The sequence below is a fragment of the Eucyclogobius newberryi genome, unplaced genomic scaffold (assembly GCF_026437365.1).
Source record: "Eucyclogobius newberryi isolate DKJ021-1_F unplaced genomic scaffold, fEucNew1.0.hap1 SCAF_3, whole genome shotgun sequence".
In the NCBI taxonomy this organism is placed as follows: domain Eukaryota; kingdom Metazoa; phylum Chordata; class Actinopteri; order Gobiiformes; family Gobiidae; genus Eucyclogobius; species Eucyclogobius newberryi.
The window spans coordinates 26,393,213-26,413,337 of NW_027315945.1; the positions used below are offsets into that span (position 1 = coordinate 26,393,213).

General features: G+C 41.1%; 1 protein-coding gene across 1 annotated transcript in view; it reads left to right on the plus strand.

Moving 5' to 3' along the window:
• The first annotated feature begins 9,471 nt into the window (after positions 1 to 9,471).
• nphs1 (NPHS1 adhesion molecule, nephrin) overlaps positions 9,472 to 20,125 on the plus strand; it is a 50,444-nt gene continuing 39,790 nt past the window's right edge. Inside the window, exons 1-3 of the mRNA XM_072461478.1 lie at positions 9,472 to 9,557; positions 13,404 to 13,468; positions 14,778 to 14,864. Coding sequence (XP_072317579.1) covers positions 9,472 to 9,557; positions 13,404 to 13,468; positions 14,778 to 14,864 — 238 coding nt within the window. The remainder of the gene's footprint in view (positions 9,558 to 13,403; positions 13,469 to 14,777; positions 14,865 to 20,125) is intronic.

Here is a 20,125-nt window from a genome sequence, read left to right on the forward strand (position 1 = left end):
CCCCAGTTCCTCCAACCTCAGCTACCACGTTTCACATAAGCTCCGCTTCAGGTGCTTCAGTCCTCCTGGATCATCCAGCTCCGTTAACGTTCCTTCCATCATGGCTTCGTTCTACCCTCACCACGTTTAACCTTAACTAATTACTTCCCATTCACCTTCGACTACCAGTCACATTGCAAGTACTCAAGCCTACCCGAGTAGCATCGACGTCTCTTCAGGCGCGTTCTCCTGCTCAGAGGCCGTCTTGTCCACAATAGTTCTCCTCACCCCGGCATCAAGGACCTCCAACCAACGCTTAAGTCTTCCCCTAAAACAGCAGGACTACTGTGGTAACACAATCTATTCCGAGCCCCTTTGCAATCCGTCCAGACCTTGTGCACTGGTCGTTAAGTGGCACTTCCCAGCAGGACTCAGGATCTGGTTCATCCTTTACTTAAAGTCTGGTCCCCACATTTCCTACCAAACTTTTCCCACATTGGCGCTGCCACATCTGCCTCCAGTTAAGGAGTCGTTGACCGCCTCATATCGTGGAGCACTGGTTCTCCAGGTCTGCACACACCATTACCTTGTCGTCCTCCATTCTGCCAATCCGCACTGCCTCGTTAAGCTTCTTTTGGGGGTATCGAGGCCCGGGAGCCTTCAGCCCTCATCGCAAGAAGACCCAAAACGGCATCAACTTCGTACATTCGTGTTAATGTTTCTCCCCTGCCAATAAACACCTTGCATCGTATCTGGGGTTGTGGTCCTTGCTAGTGAATATAATAAACAGCATGGGTGAAGTATCTTTCTCAACACCAGTTTCTTATGTTGTTATCACACCTTTCTGTGGTCATTATGAATATCCCTGAAACTTTTACGCATTTTGTCACATCACAACCACAAACTTCAATAAATTCTATTGCTTTTTTTGTGAACGAGCAAAACAAAGTGGCACACGATTGTGAAGTGGAAGGAAAATTAAAGTGCAGCATGCAAAAGTATTCAGCCTCTTTTCCCCGCGTACCACCAGTTGTTGTCAGACGTTTCCAGATGATTGCTGAAGGATTGAATGCCTAGCTAATGATTCAATAGAGTTAAAAGCAAGATTAGATTACCGTGTACAAAGATTTGCCATTGAGAGTACCCTGTCAACTACAAAATACAAATTAAACGTAATATCCAGATAAGATGCCAAAAACACATTCAATAAGAAAATAAATCAAATTAACAAATACATAAAAACACCCTTATACATACAATATGGGATAATGCCATGCAAAGCAAGAACACAAGCACTTAACTAGTACATTGAATTAATTAAAAGGCATAGAATAGATTTAATTGTGTTCCACAGTCAGGGAGCAAAGTTGCTGAAAGCCTTTTTTTGACTCAATTGATGAATGCGGATGTTTAGAAATCTTCATAATCAGGCAAAATACCAATTCAATTTATTTTTGTAGCGCCAGAATCACAACAGCAGTTGCGTCAAAGGGTGACAGTAAACTCAGATAAAACAATGTTCATGGAATTTTGCAATGTCCCAACATCCCCTGACCTGAGACAAGTGACCCAAAGTCCCCTTAGATCCTTCTCTGCAAGAAAAAAAAACTACAGCTAACCTCTTTGGCATGAAGTAGAAACCTTGAGGAGTTCCACAGTGAAGGAGAAATCTGACTCCCGCAGGCGGATGCACTTCAATTTGTAGATAGGCTGTGGAGTTGGAACCACTAAGGAGGAGAACCACTTCTTTGAGGAAGATGAAGAACTGTTCGGCAAATCTGACTGACCTTGACTTGACTTTACGAAGAAGAAATGGAAATGTAGTCTGTAGGGGAACAAAACTGGTGGAGACATACCCCAAAAGTAGAACTTGGTGGTTGTTGTTGTCTTACTTTTAATGGTGGTTGGCAGCCTTCAAAATATGTGTTTTACGCTATACCGTAAAAATAAAAAGTGTGGAGTTTGCATGTTCTCCCCACCTGCGTAGGTTTCCTCTGGATACTCTGCTTTCCCCTACCAATAAAAACAAACAACAAACAACAAACAACACAATAGGCGTCTCCCTTCAGTGGGACTTCATAAAATTGGAGAAAACAAGTGAAAATGAGCTTGAGCTACAACCTGGTACAATGCATCTCTCCTGATAAGGTTAATACCTAGTGTGCACCGTCCCTGTCTCAAATAAATAAATGAACTTGCAGCAGTAATTGCAGAGAAAGGCGGTTCCATAAAGACATCCTGAGTCAATACTCAGGAGATCTGAATACGTTTGCATGCTGCACTTTTTTTTGTTTTTTCAAATCTGGAAATTATGTATTCCTTCCACTTCACAATTGTGTGCTCATGTGGGTTGCTCTTTCACAAAAAGTTGCAATACAATTTACAATTTTGTGGTTGTGATATGACATGTGGAAAAGTACGACGGGTATGAATACTTTTGCCAGCCACAGTAATTATAAATCACTTTATTGTCTGAAAACCAGGAAGTGCGTTGTTAACATACAAGTTGTTGTTCGCTTTACCGTGACAGAAAAACTCTGTGAAAAATGCTCATAAACTCATTGCAGTGAATAACTAGGATACTAGGAATGTGAGGAATATGTTTAGACTGCTGCAAACCATTTCAAATGAAGTAGTTCTGTTTTTTTAATGTGTTTAAGACCAGTTCACATGGAAATGGATGGAGGTGTTATTAAAAAGGGTCAAAATGAACATCTTTCTTTGCTCTTAGGAGAGGTCCTTTTTAAAGCCATGAATAGTTCTTGCACTGGGACACTATGAGCCTCATTGGATTCCGCCCTGGGAGTCTGTGACTAGTAGTGGGCAGTGTGCATGAAAGAGCCGCAGCCAGACCTAGATAAAGGCTGCAGACCTCCTACCACAGTGGGAGAGGACCACTCGCAGTGCCTTCTATCCACTCTGTAAAAACGCTCATAGACATCCACAATATGCCCATAACTCCACGCTGGGCCAGAGAGGCACATGTCAGGGTGATTGAGAATGCGCCATGGCACACTTTTGTCTGCATTGATGTATTCCCCTTTCCCAAATCTCAACTGACACTGTGTGCTGTGTCCATCTTCTCCCGTCAGAGGAGCCCATTGTTGTTTAACTACATTGTGTTAAAGTGAAGAGGTAGCATATGTGTCACTGTGTGAACCAGTATTAGTGTCAACAAGAACAACACAAAATTCTCATTTACTGTATAACAACACTAAAACATTGTGAGGCACTGCCTTCCACATGAGACATTAATTTGGCATTTATTTCTCACAAAAGCTGCAAAAGAGATATTTTGCCCTTTTTGTTTTTCGAATGAAGAGCTTTTTATTCACTTGCTAGCAAAAAGTAAAACTACAAACTAAAACTAAAAAATATATGCCACACATAAGTTCGTATTTCTTAGAAAGCTATTGCTAGAAAAGGAATATAAATTTTAATTGATTATTCATATTTACCAATATAATGCGAAGAATGCTAAAAAAGTCATTTCAATTAATTTATTTTCTACAGCTTGTTTGTGCAGACTCCACTCAGAGTGTCCTCATGTGATGATGGTCTGGCCCAGAAATCACACCACTGTGTACCCCAATTCAATTTCAATTCACTTTACTAGTTTCACTAAGTTTGATTTCATAAAGGTCACACATGAGAATGGTCATTCATTAAACAATATGAATGAAGAATTTCACTTTTGTGTGGTCCTGGTGTCATAACAAACGTGATTTTCAATAATTATTTCACAATAATTTGATACTGTAAGATGAAGAATAGACTATAGGAAACTGCACATTTCTGGTATTGGGCTGGACTTATGGTGCATGTGTTCAGGTGCTGTGCCTCCTCTCTTCTAGAAGTGGCCATGAGAAGTGAAAGTATTAGACAGGCATCTTGGGAAATTACCTTGTCGACAGACTTTGTTAGCACAAACAACAAGCCTAGTGGCTCATCCAACTTTTGTTAATTATTATTATTCAATAATTTATGTTTGAGGGCTGTAAAAAGTCAAGAAACCTGCCCCAGTGCACATGGCTACTTAATATGCATAATCAAGTTAGTGTGAGCAGCCCTGCTCCGCTGTCCGGCTCTATAGAGGGGGAAACTAATTCTATCTGAGTCATTATTTATGTTTTTTAAACTGCTTTAGAGCCTCCACAGTTCACTGCGCTTTGCCTTAGCCTTAGCAGCGGACAATATTCAGTGTATCAGCATAATCTATTCACTATATTCCAATCAGATACTCAATGTCTAGAGTGAGATTGTCATCCCTCAAAAATAAGCAGCATTTTAGAATGAAAATAAAGTCATTGTAAATGTAAAATGCTCTTTTATCTGGTTGTTTATCCCTCATTAACTTGAGGTAAGATAATGCATGTGATAAAAGGAATTAACAAAACTGAGGATTCATTGTTGCTTTAATCATGAATAATTATTAAATTGTGATGTTTTTTCCTCATAATAATCGTAACACTAACATTTTACACAGTGACTTCCCTAGGACACATTTTTAAAACATCATGACAAATGACTACTGCAAACTTCACTAAATAGCTAAATATAAATAACCAACTCTATATCCATCTCTTCAATAATATTTCTGTATATGTTTAAGAAGGTTTTGAATGTACTGTTGGCTTTTCTGCTATGGGAATTGCTACATGCTCTTATTGTGTTATCCATTGTTAATTGTGTGTGCATATACCGCATATACGTGCAATAGAATATGCTCATGGGCGTACTTTGCATGCAAATGCGACAGTCTGTATTCAGTGCACCTGAAGAATACATCCATATTGGCACATTCCATATCATTTACGTGTATATGGTGATTGTATTCATGCAATGTGTGGGACTCTCTCCTGGTGCAAGGGAGTAAAGATTTTGAGCTGTGGCGAAGGAGCTGTGAGGAGAGTGCCAGTAAACAACCCCGCAGTAGCTACAGTTAAGTGTCAGTCTACCTACTCTTCCCCTGCCTTCCTACTTTGGCTATTATTTGTGTGCTTGAATAAACACACACAACCTTCCTGCCATCCAACAGAAGAAGTCATTCATCAAACTTCGGGGTTGTACTGTGCTCACGTTTTACTTTGTCTAAATTGATAATTGAACTGACTATTGTGGCGTAATCAATAAGAGTGATCATCCCCAGCTCTGAATCAAACAATGAATGGGTTTGTGCCATGGACAGACTAAAGTGCATGCTGTTGCAGGAGAGGCTTTGCGGATGACTGAAGATAGCTCACAGACGTATTTGCATTGTGTGACTTTAAGCCTTGATTGCCTTTCTGTTGTGAAATTGCCTGTGTGCGAGCATCCACATGTGCTGGTGAGGATGGTGCTGGTGATAAATGCTGGCTCTCTCAGTGAAGAGGAGAAGCTCAGATATAGAGCGCACACAGCAGGTTATCGCTCCACTCTGTTCACAATCGTTTAGATGGATGCATGCAAGTTTCTCTTCCATTACATACACTTTGTTACTTTTTACCCAATGTCCAGAAAATTCTTGGCCACCTGCAGTCAACACAGCTTTGTCTGAGCACAGAGAGAGCTCAGCATTTCAAGTTCAAACAACACAGCAGTATTGATTCAGCCCAAACCTTACTCCATTTTGTCCTCGAAAACATGCCTTTTCATTCGGTTGACTTCCATTCAAAGCTTTCCAGTGAGACCTGTGTCAAAGGGGAAGCTTGACTTCATTCCATCGGTCTTGAAGACCCCTAGGGGCTAAGCAAAGGCTTCTAGACCATGACTAGCAGGGGGCTAATAGGCCGTATAGCATTGAATAAAAGAAAAAGGGGGGCTGTTGCAAAAAACTTAAAAAGAGCAGGACACAGCCATCTGCTTTTGTGGTGATGGGCAGCAAAGCCTGAAGGAACCCTGTTGGGTCCTTCTTTCAGATGGCCGTCCCACATATGGACTTCATATTTCACCAGGACAGACAGTAAGGAAGCCTATTGGGCCACGGTTGACACTGTTACGCTCCCCCACTGCATGGTTTCTGGCTTTGAGAAGAGCAGCAAGATTACTTTTATTTCTCCTGAGAAACGTGGTTAATAAATGACCAGGCTTGACCCAGAGGATTTGGGTCTGCACCCCCGTCTCACTAAATGAAGGCACAGTGCACCAGGGGCTCTGTGGGTATGTTACTGAAGAAAAAAGTGCTATAGAAATGGGTCAGCGCATGGCTGCAATGACATGCTCCCAGGGTGATTAATTATTAAGGTGACTAATACTACATTTGGCTGGCAGCAACAGAGCTGGAGCCGCATTGGTGGCAACCAGAACAGTAATCAGAGCCTGGGTTTCTCATTTCTATGTGCCCCCAACACTTTCTCCACAGCCCCTACATTTCTCGCACTTTTATTATTAAGGCTGTCCAAATTGCCGTTTTCCCTTTGTACTCAGCTTTTGACAAACACAGCCCTCATTATCTAATTATGTCTTGTATTTGGTTCCCTTCCGCTGGCTCTCTCAGCCCCTTCTCCCATTTCTCTATAGATAACACCGAAGCGTTTTGATAAGAAATGTGAAGGCCGGACACATAATAAAAGTGCTGAGGGAAACCAGCCATTCTCTTTTCTCTTTTTTTGATTATTTCTGCCTCAAGGTAGCATATGGCATTCTCGGAGACTCCTGGACTCATTGGCCTCCCACACAACACAGTGCATCCATCTCTCCCTCACTCACTCACAACTCCTTTATGGGCTTTCCAACAGTTATTTTCTCCCATAGCCCTTTCCCCAGATACTGTGCGGCCCCATCCCTACACATTCTATTTCACACTGCAGCTACACTTCGGTGGAGTCACTGCAGAGATGGCTCAGGTCTGGCAGAGTCATTAGTTAAATATTAGCCAGACTGTGGGCTATTCCCCAGCATCCAAGGGAGGAGAACAAGAGTCATCCTCTTCCAAAACAATAGGCCATAGGGGATGGCTGCGTGGCCTCTGATATATGGGCACAAACACACTCCAAACTCTACAGATGGTGTGTTCTTTGTTATGTCTTGCACATAAGATGAGGCACATCTTAGCCCCAGGGAGATGCATTAACCTTAATAAAGGTTCGAGCAGAAGGTGTAACATTTATGAAGGTGAGATCACAAGAGAAAGAGTGAAAGAAAACAAAGGACAGGTACAGGCTAAACCAACCTGCACAGCAGATGTAGCTCTAAGGTGAGGACACAGGTTTATGTCACAGGAAAGTTGAACAGATGGTTGGTGTGTGACAAAGTAGAGTAAGCAAATACAATAAACATTGTTAGATAATGCGTGTACAGAAAGTAGTTGAATGCAATGAGCGTCCTCCATTTTCTCCCTACATTCTAAGCATGCACAATTACACCTTGTGATTCTGAAGACTTGCCTCACTTATAATAACAATGGCTACAAGTTCTAAATATAAACTTAGTGTTGCCTGTGCACAGAGGAAAGTTCTTTGGAGTTTTTAATGAGAACAAAGTCAGTATAGTATTAGTTTATGTCATGTTTTTTATATGTACACCATGTTGGCCTGTGGGAGCCACAGAGAGCACAGATGCAGGGCCGACATATTCTGCTGCTTGTGTGGAGTCTACACTGAGACACAGAGATCATGGCTCTGGCCTGGAGGCCCCGCTCAGATCAACACTCGCTTCACTTTACTCTTCTTGCACTTTAGCCAAACCTTCCCTTGTTGTGTTTACTGTAGACTTTATGTAAAAATATGATATCAATAAGATACTTCAAAATAAAAGCAACAGCATTCTAGTTTTTGACATGCAGCAGTCAAAAAAGTGATCTTAATACTTGACTATTTTGACACACATTCTTGATCATCGACAAATATCTTTTATACTAGATCATCCACTTCTAAAGCTGGGTTGCTTTAGTCTGTCTCGTGTCGTGTAAGCTCACACGCAACTGCTTATAGGTCTGGAAGAAGTTTCTTAAATGATATCCACCAATTGCGACAGGCCACGCTAAAACACATTAAAGCCATTCATGAACTGTTGCCTCGCTGCAATATTGTGTTTCAGGTGAGTAAAAGCGAATGGAGCTGTAATTGGAAGCAGATTTTTTGTAACGTTTCAACCCAAAATCCATGTGGTCTGTCCGCCTGAACCCAAAGCCGTGCCGTCACCCTCCATTTCTCTGGATGTGAATGGGAATGAGAGGAAACGCAGGCTCCCGTTGCCACACCCATATGCTCGCAGCCTTTGCTCTTTAGTGTCGGGCGAAAATTCCCCGTAGAGTCAACCGACTAGGCACAGGTGCTAGCAATTACTCTCATTCAGTAATGTACTCTGCGCTCTCCTCTCCGCGCTCTCCCGAGTCCACGTCTGGGTCCATTGGGCAGGCAACAGTGCAATTAGTTCAATTTGGGATCGTTGATTCATCCAATAGCTGTCCCCAATGCACTTTCACACTACAATAAAACACAGTGAAATAGCCCTGATTCTCGCTCCACAGTGGAAGTTCTCCGTGCAGTGGATCCGCAGTGTCGACTAAAAGAGTAATGATGCAGTTGAGATTTGTTTTAAAACTACAATTACAGACAGATTCCATAACAGTGAAAAGATTAGACGAATCTCAATTGTGAATCATGCTGACCATCAGAATACTTTAAGATGTTTTGTTGTTGTTGTTGTTGTTGTTGTTGTTGTTGTTGTTTTTTGGTGATGTTTCTGGGCATTAAACCTTTTTTGGGAATGTTTTGAGTCCCAAAATATCAAAAGCAAATCTGATTCTAAGGAAAGGGCAAGATGCTAAAACTATTCAGAAACAATCAACAATTATTCTTCGAGGCCAAAAAATATATAGGTGCACATACACATTATGCTAATGAAGAGCCCAACATTTGACTTAAACTGCTTGTTATCAATATATAATGCTTGTGATGTTATTTAATCTAATGATATTCAACATTTCAAATTCACACACAAAGTCACATGGTGTTAAAAAAGACAGTTTTATCCTTTATGGGATAAGGGATCTTCTCAAAATGGGTTGAAGCTGAAAAGACTTATTTTTTTTTCGTCTCTCTCTGGACCCCCTCCCCCCCAAAAGACTTAAGACTGGCTTCACATAAAATTAATAATAATAATAATTAATAAAACAATAAATTTACGCGTTGATAAAACAATAGTAGCTTGATTGGACCCTGCTCACCTCTAGCGAACATCCCTGAACATCCTTTGGTAAGTTTATATTTAGAAGTTAGAAGTAGAACTCTCCAAATAATGTCACCTGTCGCGCATGTTTGTTTACTTAATCCACATGGTCACGGGCCCTAGGGGCCCTACGACACATCCCATTCAACCGAAACTGTGAGATGACCACATTGAGATAGTCTCAAGAGGATGAGAGAGTGAGAAACTAATGTTTCTTGTCAAAACCTGTAATTGTCAATTGCCTGCGTTTGGACTTTAGACGTGCTGTCAGAGTGACAGAAGCAGGACACGTGCTTTTGTGAGAAAGCACTCTCCAACATTTCTGCACCAGCCGCGTTGGCGATGGCGATGCCCGCCCCGCTCCCCGCGCTGGCCACGGCGCGGTGCAGCGCTCGCCATGAGCACAGCGCTTGCCATGAGCGCTTCCCGTGCTCCGCGCACGCACTCGCCGCCTAATGTTGGCCTAATGCTCGTTGCTGATAGTTTTTTAGCATTTCAAAACAATTACTGCCACAACGATGTATTGAAGCTTCAAAGCAACAGAAAGACGAAATGTAGGTTCAACCCCCCCCCCAAGACGAAAAATATTAAGTCTTTTCAGCTTCAACCCATTTTGAGATGATCCCTAACAGTTTATGGGTCTGACCAGGGCCTGAGCCTCAGTTCATTGATACTAAACAGGCTACAGTCCCACGCTTCTCCACATTCCCATAACTTGTAATCAATAATCCAATGAATTGCATAAGAATGTCATCTTGTGGCACTGAGGGGCCTCTCGAATCCATGAAGGCACATCGCACTAAATCTCAAATTCGGCTCGTCGAATCCTCTGACACCCTTTTTGATCTACACATCAAAACCCAAGTCTGTAAGAATCATGGAAATGACGGTATACAGCTAATTTCAAACTAAACAGTAGACATTAACTAAACTGACCAATAACTACATTTTAAAGAAGACATAATATATTTTTGTCTGATATAATTGATAACACCCGAGGAATTTCAAATCGCAGTATTCTAAAACTAGTTCAGTAACTTCTGGTTAAAAACTACATATGTACATACAGACCTCCTAATACAAGTTTGAGAGGGTAAATGAGAAGGGAAAACATGACCTTGTTTAAAAGCTCTTAAAAGTCGATTTTGTATAACATGTAACTAAGTTTGTCTGTGTCCTTATATACTTTATACTATATACTTTATAGTGGTTTTGTTTGAGGTCTTTGCACCAGTTATTCCAGTGGTGCGGCTCCGCTTGAGTCTTCTCAACTTGAGGGGAAAAAAACTCCTCCAATAGGAGATGTGACCTCATATTCACTCCTGAGTTTCATGTCCAGTACTTGAATGCAGGTCCACAATGTTCACCAGATCAATATTTGGGACATAACAGTGACTCAATTGTTATTTGACTCTATAATCTAGGAAAGGTTTTATTATTACTGGTCTGAAGTCTGATGGGTCCATTGCAACATGGTGAAACCTGACACTGAAAACTAGTCTATACAGCTACATACACAACATGCTATTTCATTTTTAATGAACTTTTTATGCGGCACCACACCTGCCTGGCTACACAACTTACTGTGGAACAGCCCCAGGATCAAATTGCACCCTAGGCCAGTTTGTTGCACATGACCAGGCTGACAATAAAGGCCAAAATCAATAAAACGTTTCCATCTTCAGAGCATCAGGTTACTCAATGCGTACTTTGATATGTGACTCGTTCACTGTCAGGACACTGTAACTAACTGGCCATTGTAAGACTGAGAACAATGGTGGTAGAAGATGAATATTCAATACTTTTTCCATTCTGTGTGGCCACAGAGCTAATCCTTTCATGCAATGATTAGCACAATGTTTAGCTAAACCTTTTCAAAGTACTTGATAAACAAATTAAGCACATTTGATATTATTATTGATGGCAGTAAAAAGTCACACTGATTTTTAAAATCCTTATTTGAAAAAAAACATTAAATAAACATAATTTGTGCCTTTTAGAAAAGTTTTAACTGCACCTACTACATTGGCTGGAAAGAAAGGATATCATTTATTTGGTTTAATATCTGTATCTGAGATGACTATAGAGACTATTTACATATTCTTCCAACCTTGTGGGTCTTGAACATATTATGAACATTTGCTTACAGCAAAGTATGGGCCTACACCACCCACCAGGCCAGCCTCCCTCACCGCCTTCAGTTTACGGATGCAAAGACACGTTCAGCCATGTTCTTTACCATTTTCACTGTTTATGCAGCCTGCACACTCATTTAAATAACCTTGATTACTCTATCAGAGTTTAGGGTGGGAGTGTGTGCATGTGTGTGGGAGAGCCGGGTTACAGAGGTAATGTAGTGTTCCATGGCACTTTTAATTTCAGGCCATTACGACAGTATATGCAGGCCTTATTTGTTATTATATCATAAAGTCTGTGTTTATTTTAATAAGGCTTATAATGAATGGCACCATTAGAGCGCAGGATTCAGGAATGCAAAGGCGGAACAGCACTGATTGCCCATTCAGGTTTCTCAGGCTGTTTTCTGCAAGGAGGATGTCAGGGAGTAGTGGAGGGCTGATTCACTTATAATTAAAAAAGTCCAGTCGTCCCTGTGTGCACTGAGGTGCTCAGAGTCTCCCTCAGTAAAGGAACTCTTCCATGTCTAAGGTTGTTTTAATAGTATAACACAGCAAAGTAAGGCAACAGAAAGCATAATCTCAGGTCCCGAATTGTTTTGTTAACTGTTTGTGTCAAGATGCAATGAGAAAATTACTTTATATTATTGTATCATCTCTTGTCTTCCCAAGGGAAATATTATTTACTTAAGCACTAAGAAGAGGCACAACAGTGTTCTGAATTAGTAATGTGCCCGGGGTAAGCAGCTTCTTCTCCTTTCGGTGTCTTGGCTTTCTCACACTTGTGCAATTAAGCAGAATTTCTTTTGAAGTTGATTGCCCCCTTCCCTCTCATAGCTTTTGTCTGTAGTTACTCAAATGAGAGCACTGTGACCTGGTGTACGAGCCCATATTGTTCCTGCTGAGTTTATACCACTGCTATAGAACATAAACAAAGACTATTTAATTAGGTGCCTTGCACTTTATTAGTCCTTAACTCATACTTAACACACACACACACTTACTCATGCACACACCGGGACACACAGCCTCTCTCATATGCACAACTAAGGCTATAGTTTTCATTTATTGAATAATGAGGCTATGGCTTGGCTTATACAAAACATTTTAAAATTGCAGCACACTTGTGTTCTAAGCGGCAACTATGGATCCTTTAGAATACTGAAGGAGCTCGTTAAAAATATTTTTCTTTGTGAGCTAGAGGTGCTTTTCTAAATGGCCTTTCTTGTCAGAGTAACAAGACAATGAAGTTATAAGAATGAACCCATTCAAAAGGCGAAAGCACCTCCATATTTAAACATGCTGCATATGCGCTGACATGCTTTGTGCTAAGAGCGCACTGCCAGTCCAGCTCCAGCTTTAGAGCCCAATGGACTTTATAGAGCGTCACCATGGAGACCTTCTGAAGTTGCGTGGGAGTGGTGTGGGTCGGGTGGGTCAGACTCAAGGACTGTTTGGGCAAACAGAGCATGCTTCATTAGGCCTTTTGGCTCAGGGTTCATTAAAACGGCAGGACAGAACATTCCAGGAGACTCTATTAACCAGGCAGCCATGTGACACACTGTCAGCTGAACAGCTTTCAAACATCTTGTGTTAAACCACCATGGCCCCCTCCCCCATCCCACACACAGGCCTGCAGTACAATACAAGCACAGGCTTAAACACACACGCACAAACACTCTGCCACACACAATAGGCTCCATCTGTTGGAGCGTTCAACTTTCCCTGCCGCTCCTCTGGGGCTTTGGGAGAAGCACCACCACCCTGCCCTGCTCTGTGACACCACATCACAGAGACCCAAAGCAAGGCAAGGAAGGAATGAGGTGAGAGGGATCTGTTCAAGGGACAGGGCCAATGGAAAGAAAAGTATACAAAATGGGATGAAGTGCTGCCATTTAACTTTAAGGTTAGGCTTGGATCAAAATGTCTAGTTTGAATGGAACGTCCTCTGATGGGGGATTCGATACTCAGATCTAATGTGATTTAGTACTGCTTCATGTACCCTTATACCATAGTGAGTGAGATATTGTATCTCTCTACTAATGTAAGTAAATTGACACACTTAAGTCAAATGAAAATGCAAGCTACAGCACTTGAGAACGACTTTGCAATCTGAGTGCCTTTAACTGTGTGCTGCAGAGCCAGGTATAACTGGATTATCCCAGTGTTTCTGTTGGCAGGCCTTATCTTCAGCTCTATGGTCGGTCAGTTCAAACTGGGCAGATTACAGTTTGCAGAGAAGAGCTTTAGCCTCGTTTGCTGCTCTGATATGTTAATTAAAGAGGATTTCAGAAAATGGGACGACAGGATGTAAATTCTACCTTGACAAAGCCTTAAACCCATCTGTTGGAAGAGCTATAATGCGTTCGAGCCGTTTCTGTTGTGTTCAGCTGACTGTTTTTCAGTCCAGCTGGAAATTAGTACTTCACACGTCTCATCAATGTAAGATGTGAGGTCGTTTTAGCATGTGATCATTATTTTGTAGCAAGTCTGACGTTAATTAAAGAGAACACCGGCACATCGCAGTTTTATTTGACTGGTTTCGCTGCGACATATTAAATCATTCCCCGTGCCATGTGTTTAGAACTGACATTGTGCTTTTTGGTCGTTGCTGCCATTAAAACTGAACGGGACCACAACAGGAAATGTTTTCATTCCAAATCATTAAACTTCAAACTGCTTTGGCTATTATGTGAAATTATCCTTTACAATCAATTAAAATTATTCTTCAATCGAAGAAAAAAATCTGTTCACTGCCACACGAAAACAGGGACACGATCAGTGACCTTAATATTCCAGTTCTGATGCACATTGCACCAAACCAGAGCAAAACCACAAAACATAATTAACCAAAGAATAATTTGAACGCTCCATCATCCCGCACAGAGTCACATTTTAAAGAAAATACCAGGCCAACTATAGCCCGCAGTGCTATGTTGTGGCTCTTAACTCAACACAAAGCTCATATTTGACATTTAAAAAGCATAGTCCCAGTCTGCAGAATAAAAATAGCATTTGATTATACAAGCTTTAAATATCATGCATTAAATGTACCTCTGCAAATTACATTTGTGTCTTCTGCACTTTAATATAAATGTACATTGTTTCTTGGTAACATGATGTAAAGCAAAGTGATGTCTTGAGGATGAGCTCAACACTCATGCCATCTAGAGACTAGAAGCATCATCATAGTAATTCTTGATACACCGTGTAGAAAATGAATACTTGTATGTACATATACTGATCATGCATGAATTCATGTACCATTATAAGTTTAACATTTTCTTGTCAGTCAAGTTTAATGATAATATAACATGTAATACACATGCACTTCTGTACGCCATCTTCAAAGTAACAAACTGATTTGTGTCCCTGCCCTGAACGTGTGAATGCTTTCGTTTTGCGCCACAGATTCATCCAATATTGTTTCAATGTGAACCTTGTTTTTCACCCCCATTTTGAGCTGGACCAGATTTAGCTTGGTTTCATCCTGTAATCCCTGTGTTTTGTTAGTGACACAGGGAGAAGTGTCTGTGCTGTGTGGCTCAGCCCTGCCTGTCAAAGCCCATAACATCTCTTGCCAGGATCAGGTTATTGCTCGTACTCTGTGTATCTTTATATTGAATTGCTTGTGTCAGGATGCTCTGCAATGTGTGTGTGTGTGTGGCTGTGTGTGTGTGTGTGTGTGTGTGTGTGTGTGTGGCTGTGTGTGTGTGTGTGTGTGGCTGTGTGTGTGTGTGGCTGTGTGTGTATGTGTGTGTGTGTGTGGCTGTGTGTGTGTGTGGCTGTGTGTGTGTGTGTGTGTGTGTGGCTGTGTGTGTGTGTGTGTGTGTGTGTGTGGCTGTGTGTGTGTGTGTGTGGCTGTGTGTGTGTGTGGCTGTGTGTGTGTGTGGCTGTGTGTGTGTGTGTGTGTGTGTGGCTGTGTGTGTGTGTGTGTGTGTGTGGCTGTGTGGCTGTGTGTGTGGGTGTGTGTGTGTGTGTGTGTGTGTGTGGCTGTGTGTGTGTGTGGCTGTGTGTGTGTGCTGTGTGAGGCTGCTCATCGCACATATGGTTGCATGTGCGGCTATGAATATGAGAATGGGACACACAACAATTGTCTTTTCTGACCTCAAAATTCAATATGGGCCTTGCATGTCCCCCCCCCCCTCCTCACACTACACCTGACACTCTTCTATCACCACAGAGCAGTGATAGATGGGGCGGTGAAGAGGACGTTAAAGTTTGTGGGCCGTGTTGGGCAGCTCAGCATGAATATAAGCCATGCACGGTGGAGGTGCGGGGGAATTGGATGCGCGTGGCAGAGGAGGGGCGTCAGCACTTTCCCCTCCCTGGCATTACAACCTCTTCAGATGGAGTCTTATTAGATGACCCCACTCCTCTGTCTCGCTGACCAGATAATATTGTTTCAGCGATCCTGTCCAGCCTCTGACCTCCCCACTCCACACAGGAATTTGTTAGATGAAGAGTTCAACTTCTCGCTAAAGGTCGGACCTGTTAAGACTTCTGCTGCTTTCCTGGAGTCTATGTGGGAATGTCAGTCATTTTAATGTCCATGTAAAAGTCACAGTCATCATCCTTCGTTATCATGCCTTGATATGACCTGAAACGTCCGTCATCATAATAAATAAAGAAATAAAGCAACGTAATAAAGGTTACTGTTTATCAGGTAACAACTGGGTGCTAAGCAACTAGTGTTATTTGTTTTAGGACTCATAAAGAACACCTTTACTCTTTCACTTGGTGGTGGTAAAGTAGAAACATGGCTTAAGGCTTACTGACAAAGATGTGGATACCAATTTGCGCACAGTAGGGCTGTAGTCAACTCAAGTAAATATATTAAGTCTCTCCATTTATCTGACTCAAATTGCACTCAAAAGACTAGAACTGCACACGCAAAAAAGATTTAATGCAATAAAATATTCACACAGAAACGTACTAGTAAACAGTAACAGTAATTAAGGTGAAACTCATGATTTACTCCAAAATGTCCATATCTTCCCATTTTTGTTGTTGTCTCATATAATTTATGTTAATCTAAATGAAATAATAAGTCAACTAACACAAATTTTGGTAAATTAAAACACTATCAACCAGTTATTCAACTAAACCTCAAATGATTTTCCCATAAAGAGTCACCTGTTGCCTTCTTGATATTTATCTAGGCTTGGGACTGCCACAAGGATAACAGACACCCAAACAAACCTTTAAATGTAGCTGTTAAATACACAAAGGCTGCCCCAGTATCCATGTGTGTAGGCTCTTGTTAGGCAGCTGAGTTAAATGATTGAGATTGTGGAAATAATCCTGCCCAATCTGGACCTCACAGCTGCTTGACTCTCACTGCTTCATCCATCAGTGGATGTTGCATACACACAAGTGGCATTGGACTGTTTGTGACAAAGGACAGGGAATTCCACAGGACCAGCAAAGAACACATTGAAAAATGCGGTGTTTTGTTTTTCAAATTCATCATATTACTGTTTCGGTTCAACATGCTTAAAGTGCCTACTTGCTCGACAACAGCTGAAATCCTTGAAATGGTTGATCTTGAAACACAGAAAAAATACAGCAATAACAGAACTGACTAAAACATTTCTGCCCTTTTGTGGTCCATTATTTTGTGCTCAAAACATGACATTTACAGGCACATTTTAGCACATTCCTAATGCATTGTTAAATACATCATCTGAATGAATAAGGATAATGTAAACGCTATCATTTTTTCTCAATATAATCCACCCTTCGGTATATACTGTACATATTCAGATGTAGCTCTTGTCCTCTTATTTTTGTCTATTTTCTAGTGTTACAAGCTTTCACTGCCTTTCACTGTTAGATCTTCTCCCTGGTCAACTGGATGCCAGATTGGCCTGGGGGAGGATAAAAACATGTTGACCTTGTCTTCAGATTTAGAACGCAGAGGCATCATTGATATGGCAACCAAACTGAGGCAGGCAATAGAGGCTCCAATCAGATCATTAGGTTACAGGCCTGAGCTAAAAGATGAGCCTTTTATCGGAGGGACTACCCAGGGATTACCCCAAATATGTCTTTGTATTAAACATTTTCCCATGGTCTACCGCTGTGATCTAGTTCAACAACCAATTTAAAGGAGTATCTTATGTTCCATATCAAAAAACAATTAGTGGATTGGTCTTTACAAGTTAACTAGAAAAGAGGTTTCATTGTCAACACAGAGCAGCCAATAAGGCAAAAATTTATATTTTCTAATGTTAATGAAAACCTCTCTGCTCCAACTAGAACTCAGTTAGAAGTTTTAGTTTCATGGTTTACATTTATTTTTAAAATTCAACAGAATAATATCTAACCATAAATAGTCATTAGTTGCAAAACAAAACAGATGTAATATAGACAGAATTGTTTTTTAACAATTCCGTACAGTAACAAAGTGTTGGTACAAATTCCATTTGTGAATGAAGTACGTTTTCCATGAAGATTCTTTGGTGAGTCCAGGTCTTGACACGATGTGCACAATACCTTAAAGGCTTGCCATAGATTGTATATACAGTATAAGATTGAAATAACCCGTTTATGGTGCCCACACAGACTTGTACAACTGCTAAATAAAATTACATATGCAAGACAAACTAGCACTTAAGGTGTACTTTTGTACCTTACAACTTTTTCTCCAAAGTTTCTTCAGATGATGTTATGTTAATTCCACAGAAATCTATTAAAACATTAATTTAAATGTAGTAGTTGAGTATCATATAAATGTAAAATTATTTGATGACCCAAAAAATAATTAAGTTATAAATAATACTGTGAAAGTGTCACTTTATACCCTTCTTTGGAAAGTTATTTATTTTCCATTTTCATTTTTAATCAGCTCTTTTTAATCTTTTTTAAATTATGAACGATACGTTAGATTTGAATATAAATGGTTCATTTCTTCCTCCAAAACAACATTTACATTATTATTGATATTTCAATCATCTTCCTGCCCCTATATATGATTGTAGCTCACTTTTCCTCATAGAGCTTAGCATTCCACTACAGTGTGTATTGCTTTCTGTGATTTATCTTGTTCCTCCTCTGCTCCTGCTGCACTGGTTTGTCAGTGGACTTCCTGTAGGTTTTCAAAACAACTCTTCATGTCAGCCTCCCTTCCTCCTGGACTCGCCTCTCTCCTATTTCCCTCCCCCATTCCACTGCCACTTCACAGAGCCTTCCTCGCCTTCTATTCATCACTCCCACAGCCCATTCTACAGTATCTCTCCGTCTCCTTCCTCCATCCGTTTTGTGCGCTCCATTACCTTGCTTGTTTGCGTCCTCTTCATCTCACCCCTTTTGCCTGTCCAACCACCTGACATGAATTCTCTTTACCCTCTTACTGTATTTCCCTGCTCCTCGCCGTCTTCTCTCTAACGCCATTCATCTTCGGCTCCTTCGTCCATCTCCCTTCCTCCCTCGCTCTGTCAGGCCGCGGCACTAGCGCTCCTCATGCTCCGTCTGCCAGCCTGCACTCTTGCTGACAGTGCTGTTTGCGTGAACTGAGTGCTGAGACTCCCATTGCTCCCCCCATTGCCTCTTCCTCCTTTTCTTCCACCTCCTCCCCACTTTCCTTCTGCCTCCCACCTCTATTCCCCTGGAGGCTGGGGAATTAACCTTCCAGCTCGGGGCTTAATGACTGCTGTGGGTTGAACCAGCTGCTAACACCTGGGCCACACACACCCACGAGTACTGTCAGCCCAATCACCACAAATAATGGACCCAAACTGAATATAAAAGGATGAGCCTGTTTGGATATTCAAGTGCATAGGACAGGTTGGACAACCCATTTCACTCAAATGTAGTGAACATGATTATTCTTTGTTGATGCCCATTTACAATTGTATTATTGAATGTCTGCGTGATGACGTCACACAGACACTATGTTCTTGTATTGTGAGTGATGTCACAATTTTTTAATTATTATTATTATTATATTTTCCACTTAGCCAGTTTCAACTCCTTAACGCTTCAACCGATTTCAACAAGTTATACCTAATTATGATCGCTTTCACAGTATTACATGTGCTATTACTTTTGACATTTGAAAGACTTGTACTTTTTGAAGAATTTTCAAAAGTATTAGTACTTTTTCCCCATTTAAATTTGGGCTTTATGAGTGTCTGCGGAATTTTGGGACGGAGCCAGTCGAGCGAGAGAGAGAGAGAGAGAGAGAGAGGGGGGGGGGGAGAAGGGGAGAGGGAGATGGGGAGAGAGGGAGGGAGGGAGAGGGAGGGAGAGAGGGAGAGAGGGAGAGACGCTATGCCAAACTTGATAACCCATCAAACACTCTTTAAATACCTCCGAAATTCTTTCTTTAAAATTTTTTTGACTTTGAGTTTATGCTTTCTCGGTTCTAAAGACCATTCAACTTATGAGAGCTGAATGGGTCTATAAATCTGCTCTATTGGAATAAAGAAGCCATCACTGGCGGCTCTGTTTGAACACAATCATAGGCACAATAGCTAAAGAGTCAGGAATGGGAATATCTTGCACATTCATTTCTATGAATCAAAACAAATTGCTACTATTTCTGAAAAAATGTACGTCACATATACAAATCTGTTGAACTTTATGCCAGAGATTGCAAACTCCAAAACTTCCTTTTCATACTAGAACATAGTCTTGTCTCTACCGTGTCTTTGTGTCCAACAGGATTAAGGCTCTTTCTCTCTCTCCATTTTCTCTCTCCATTTTTTTTTCTTTTTACGGTATGGCGTAAAACACTGTAGGTGGTTGTTAATGAACAACAACAACAACAACAACACAACACACATAAGATAATGAATGAATGTCTTTGAACTCACAACATTATACTCATAACCTTTCCTCTGGTTGCAATATAAAAG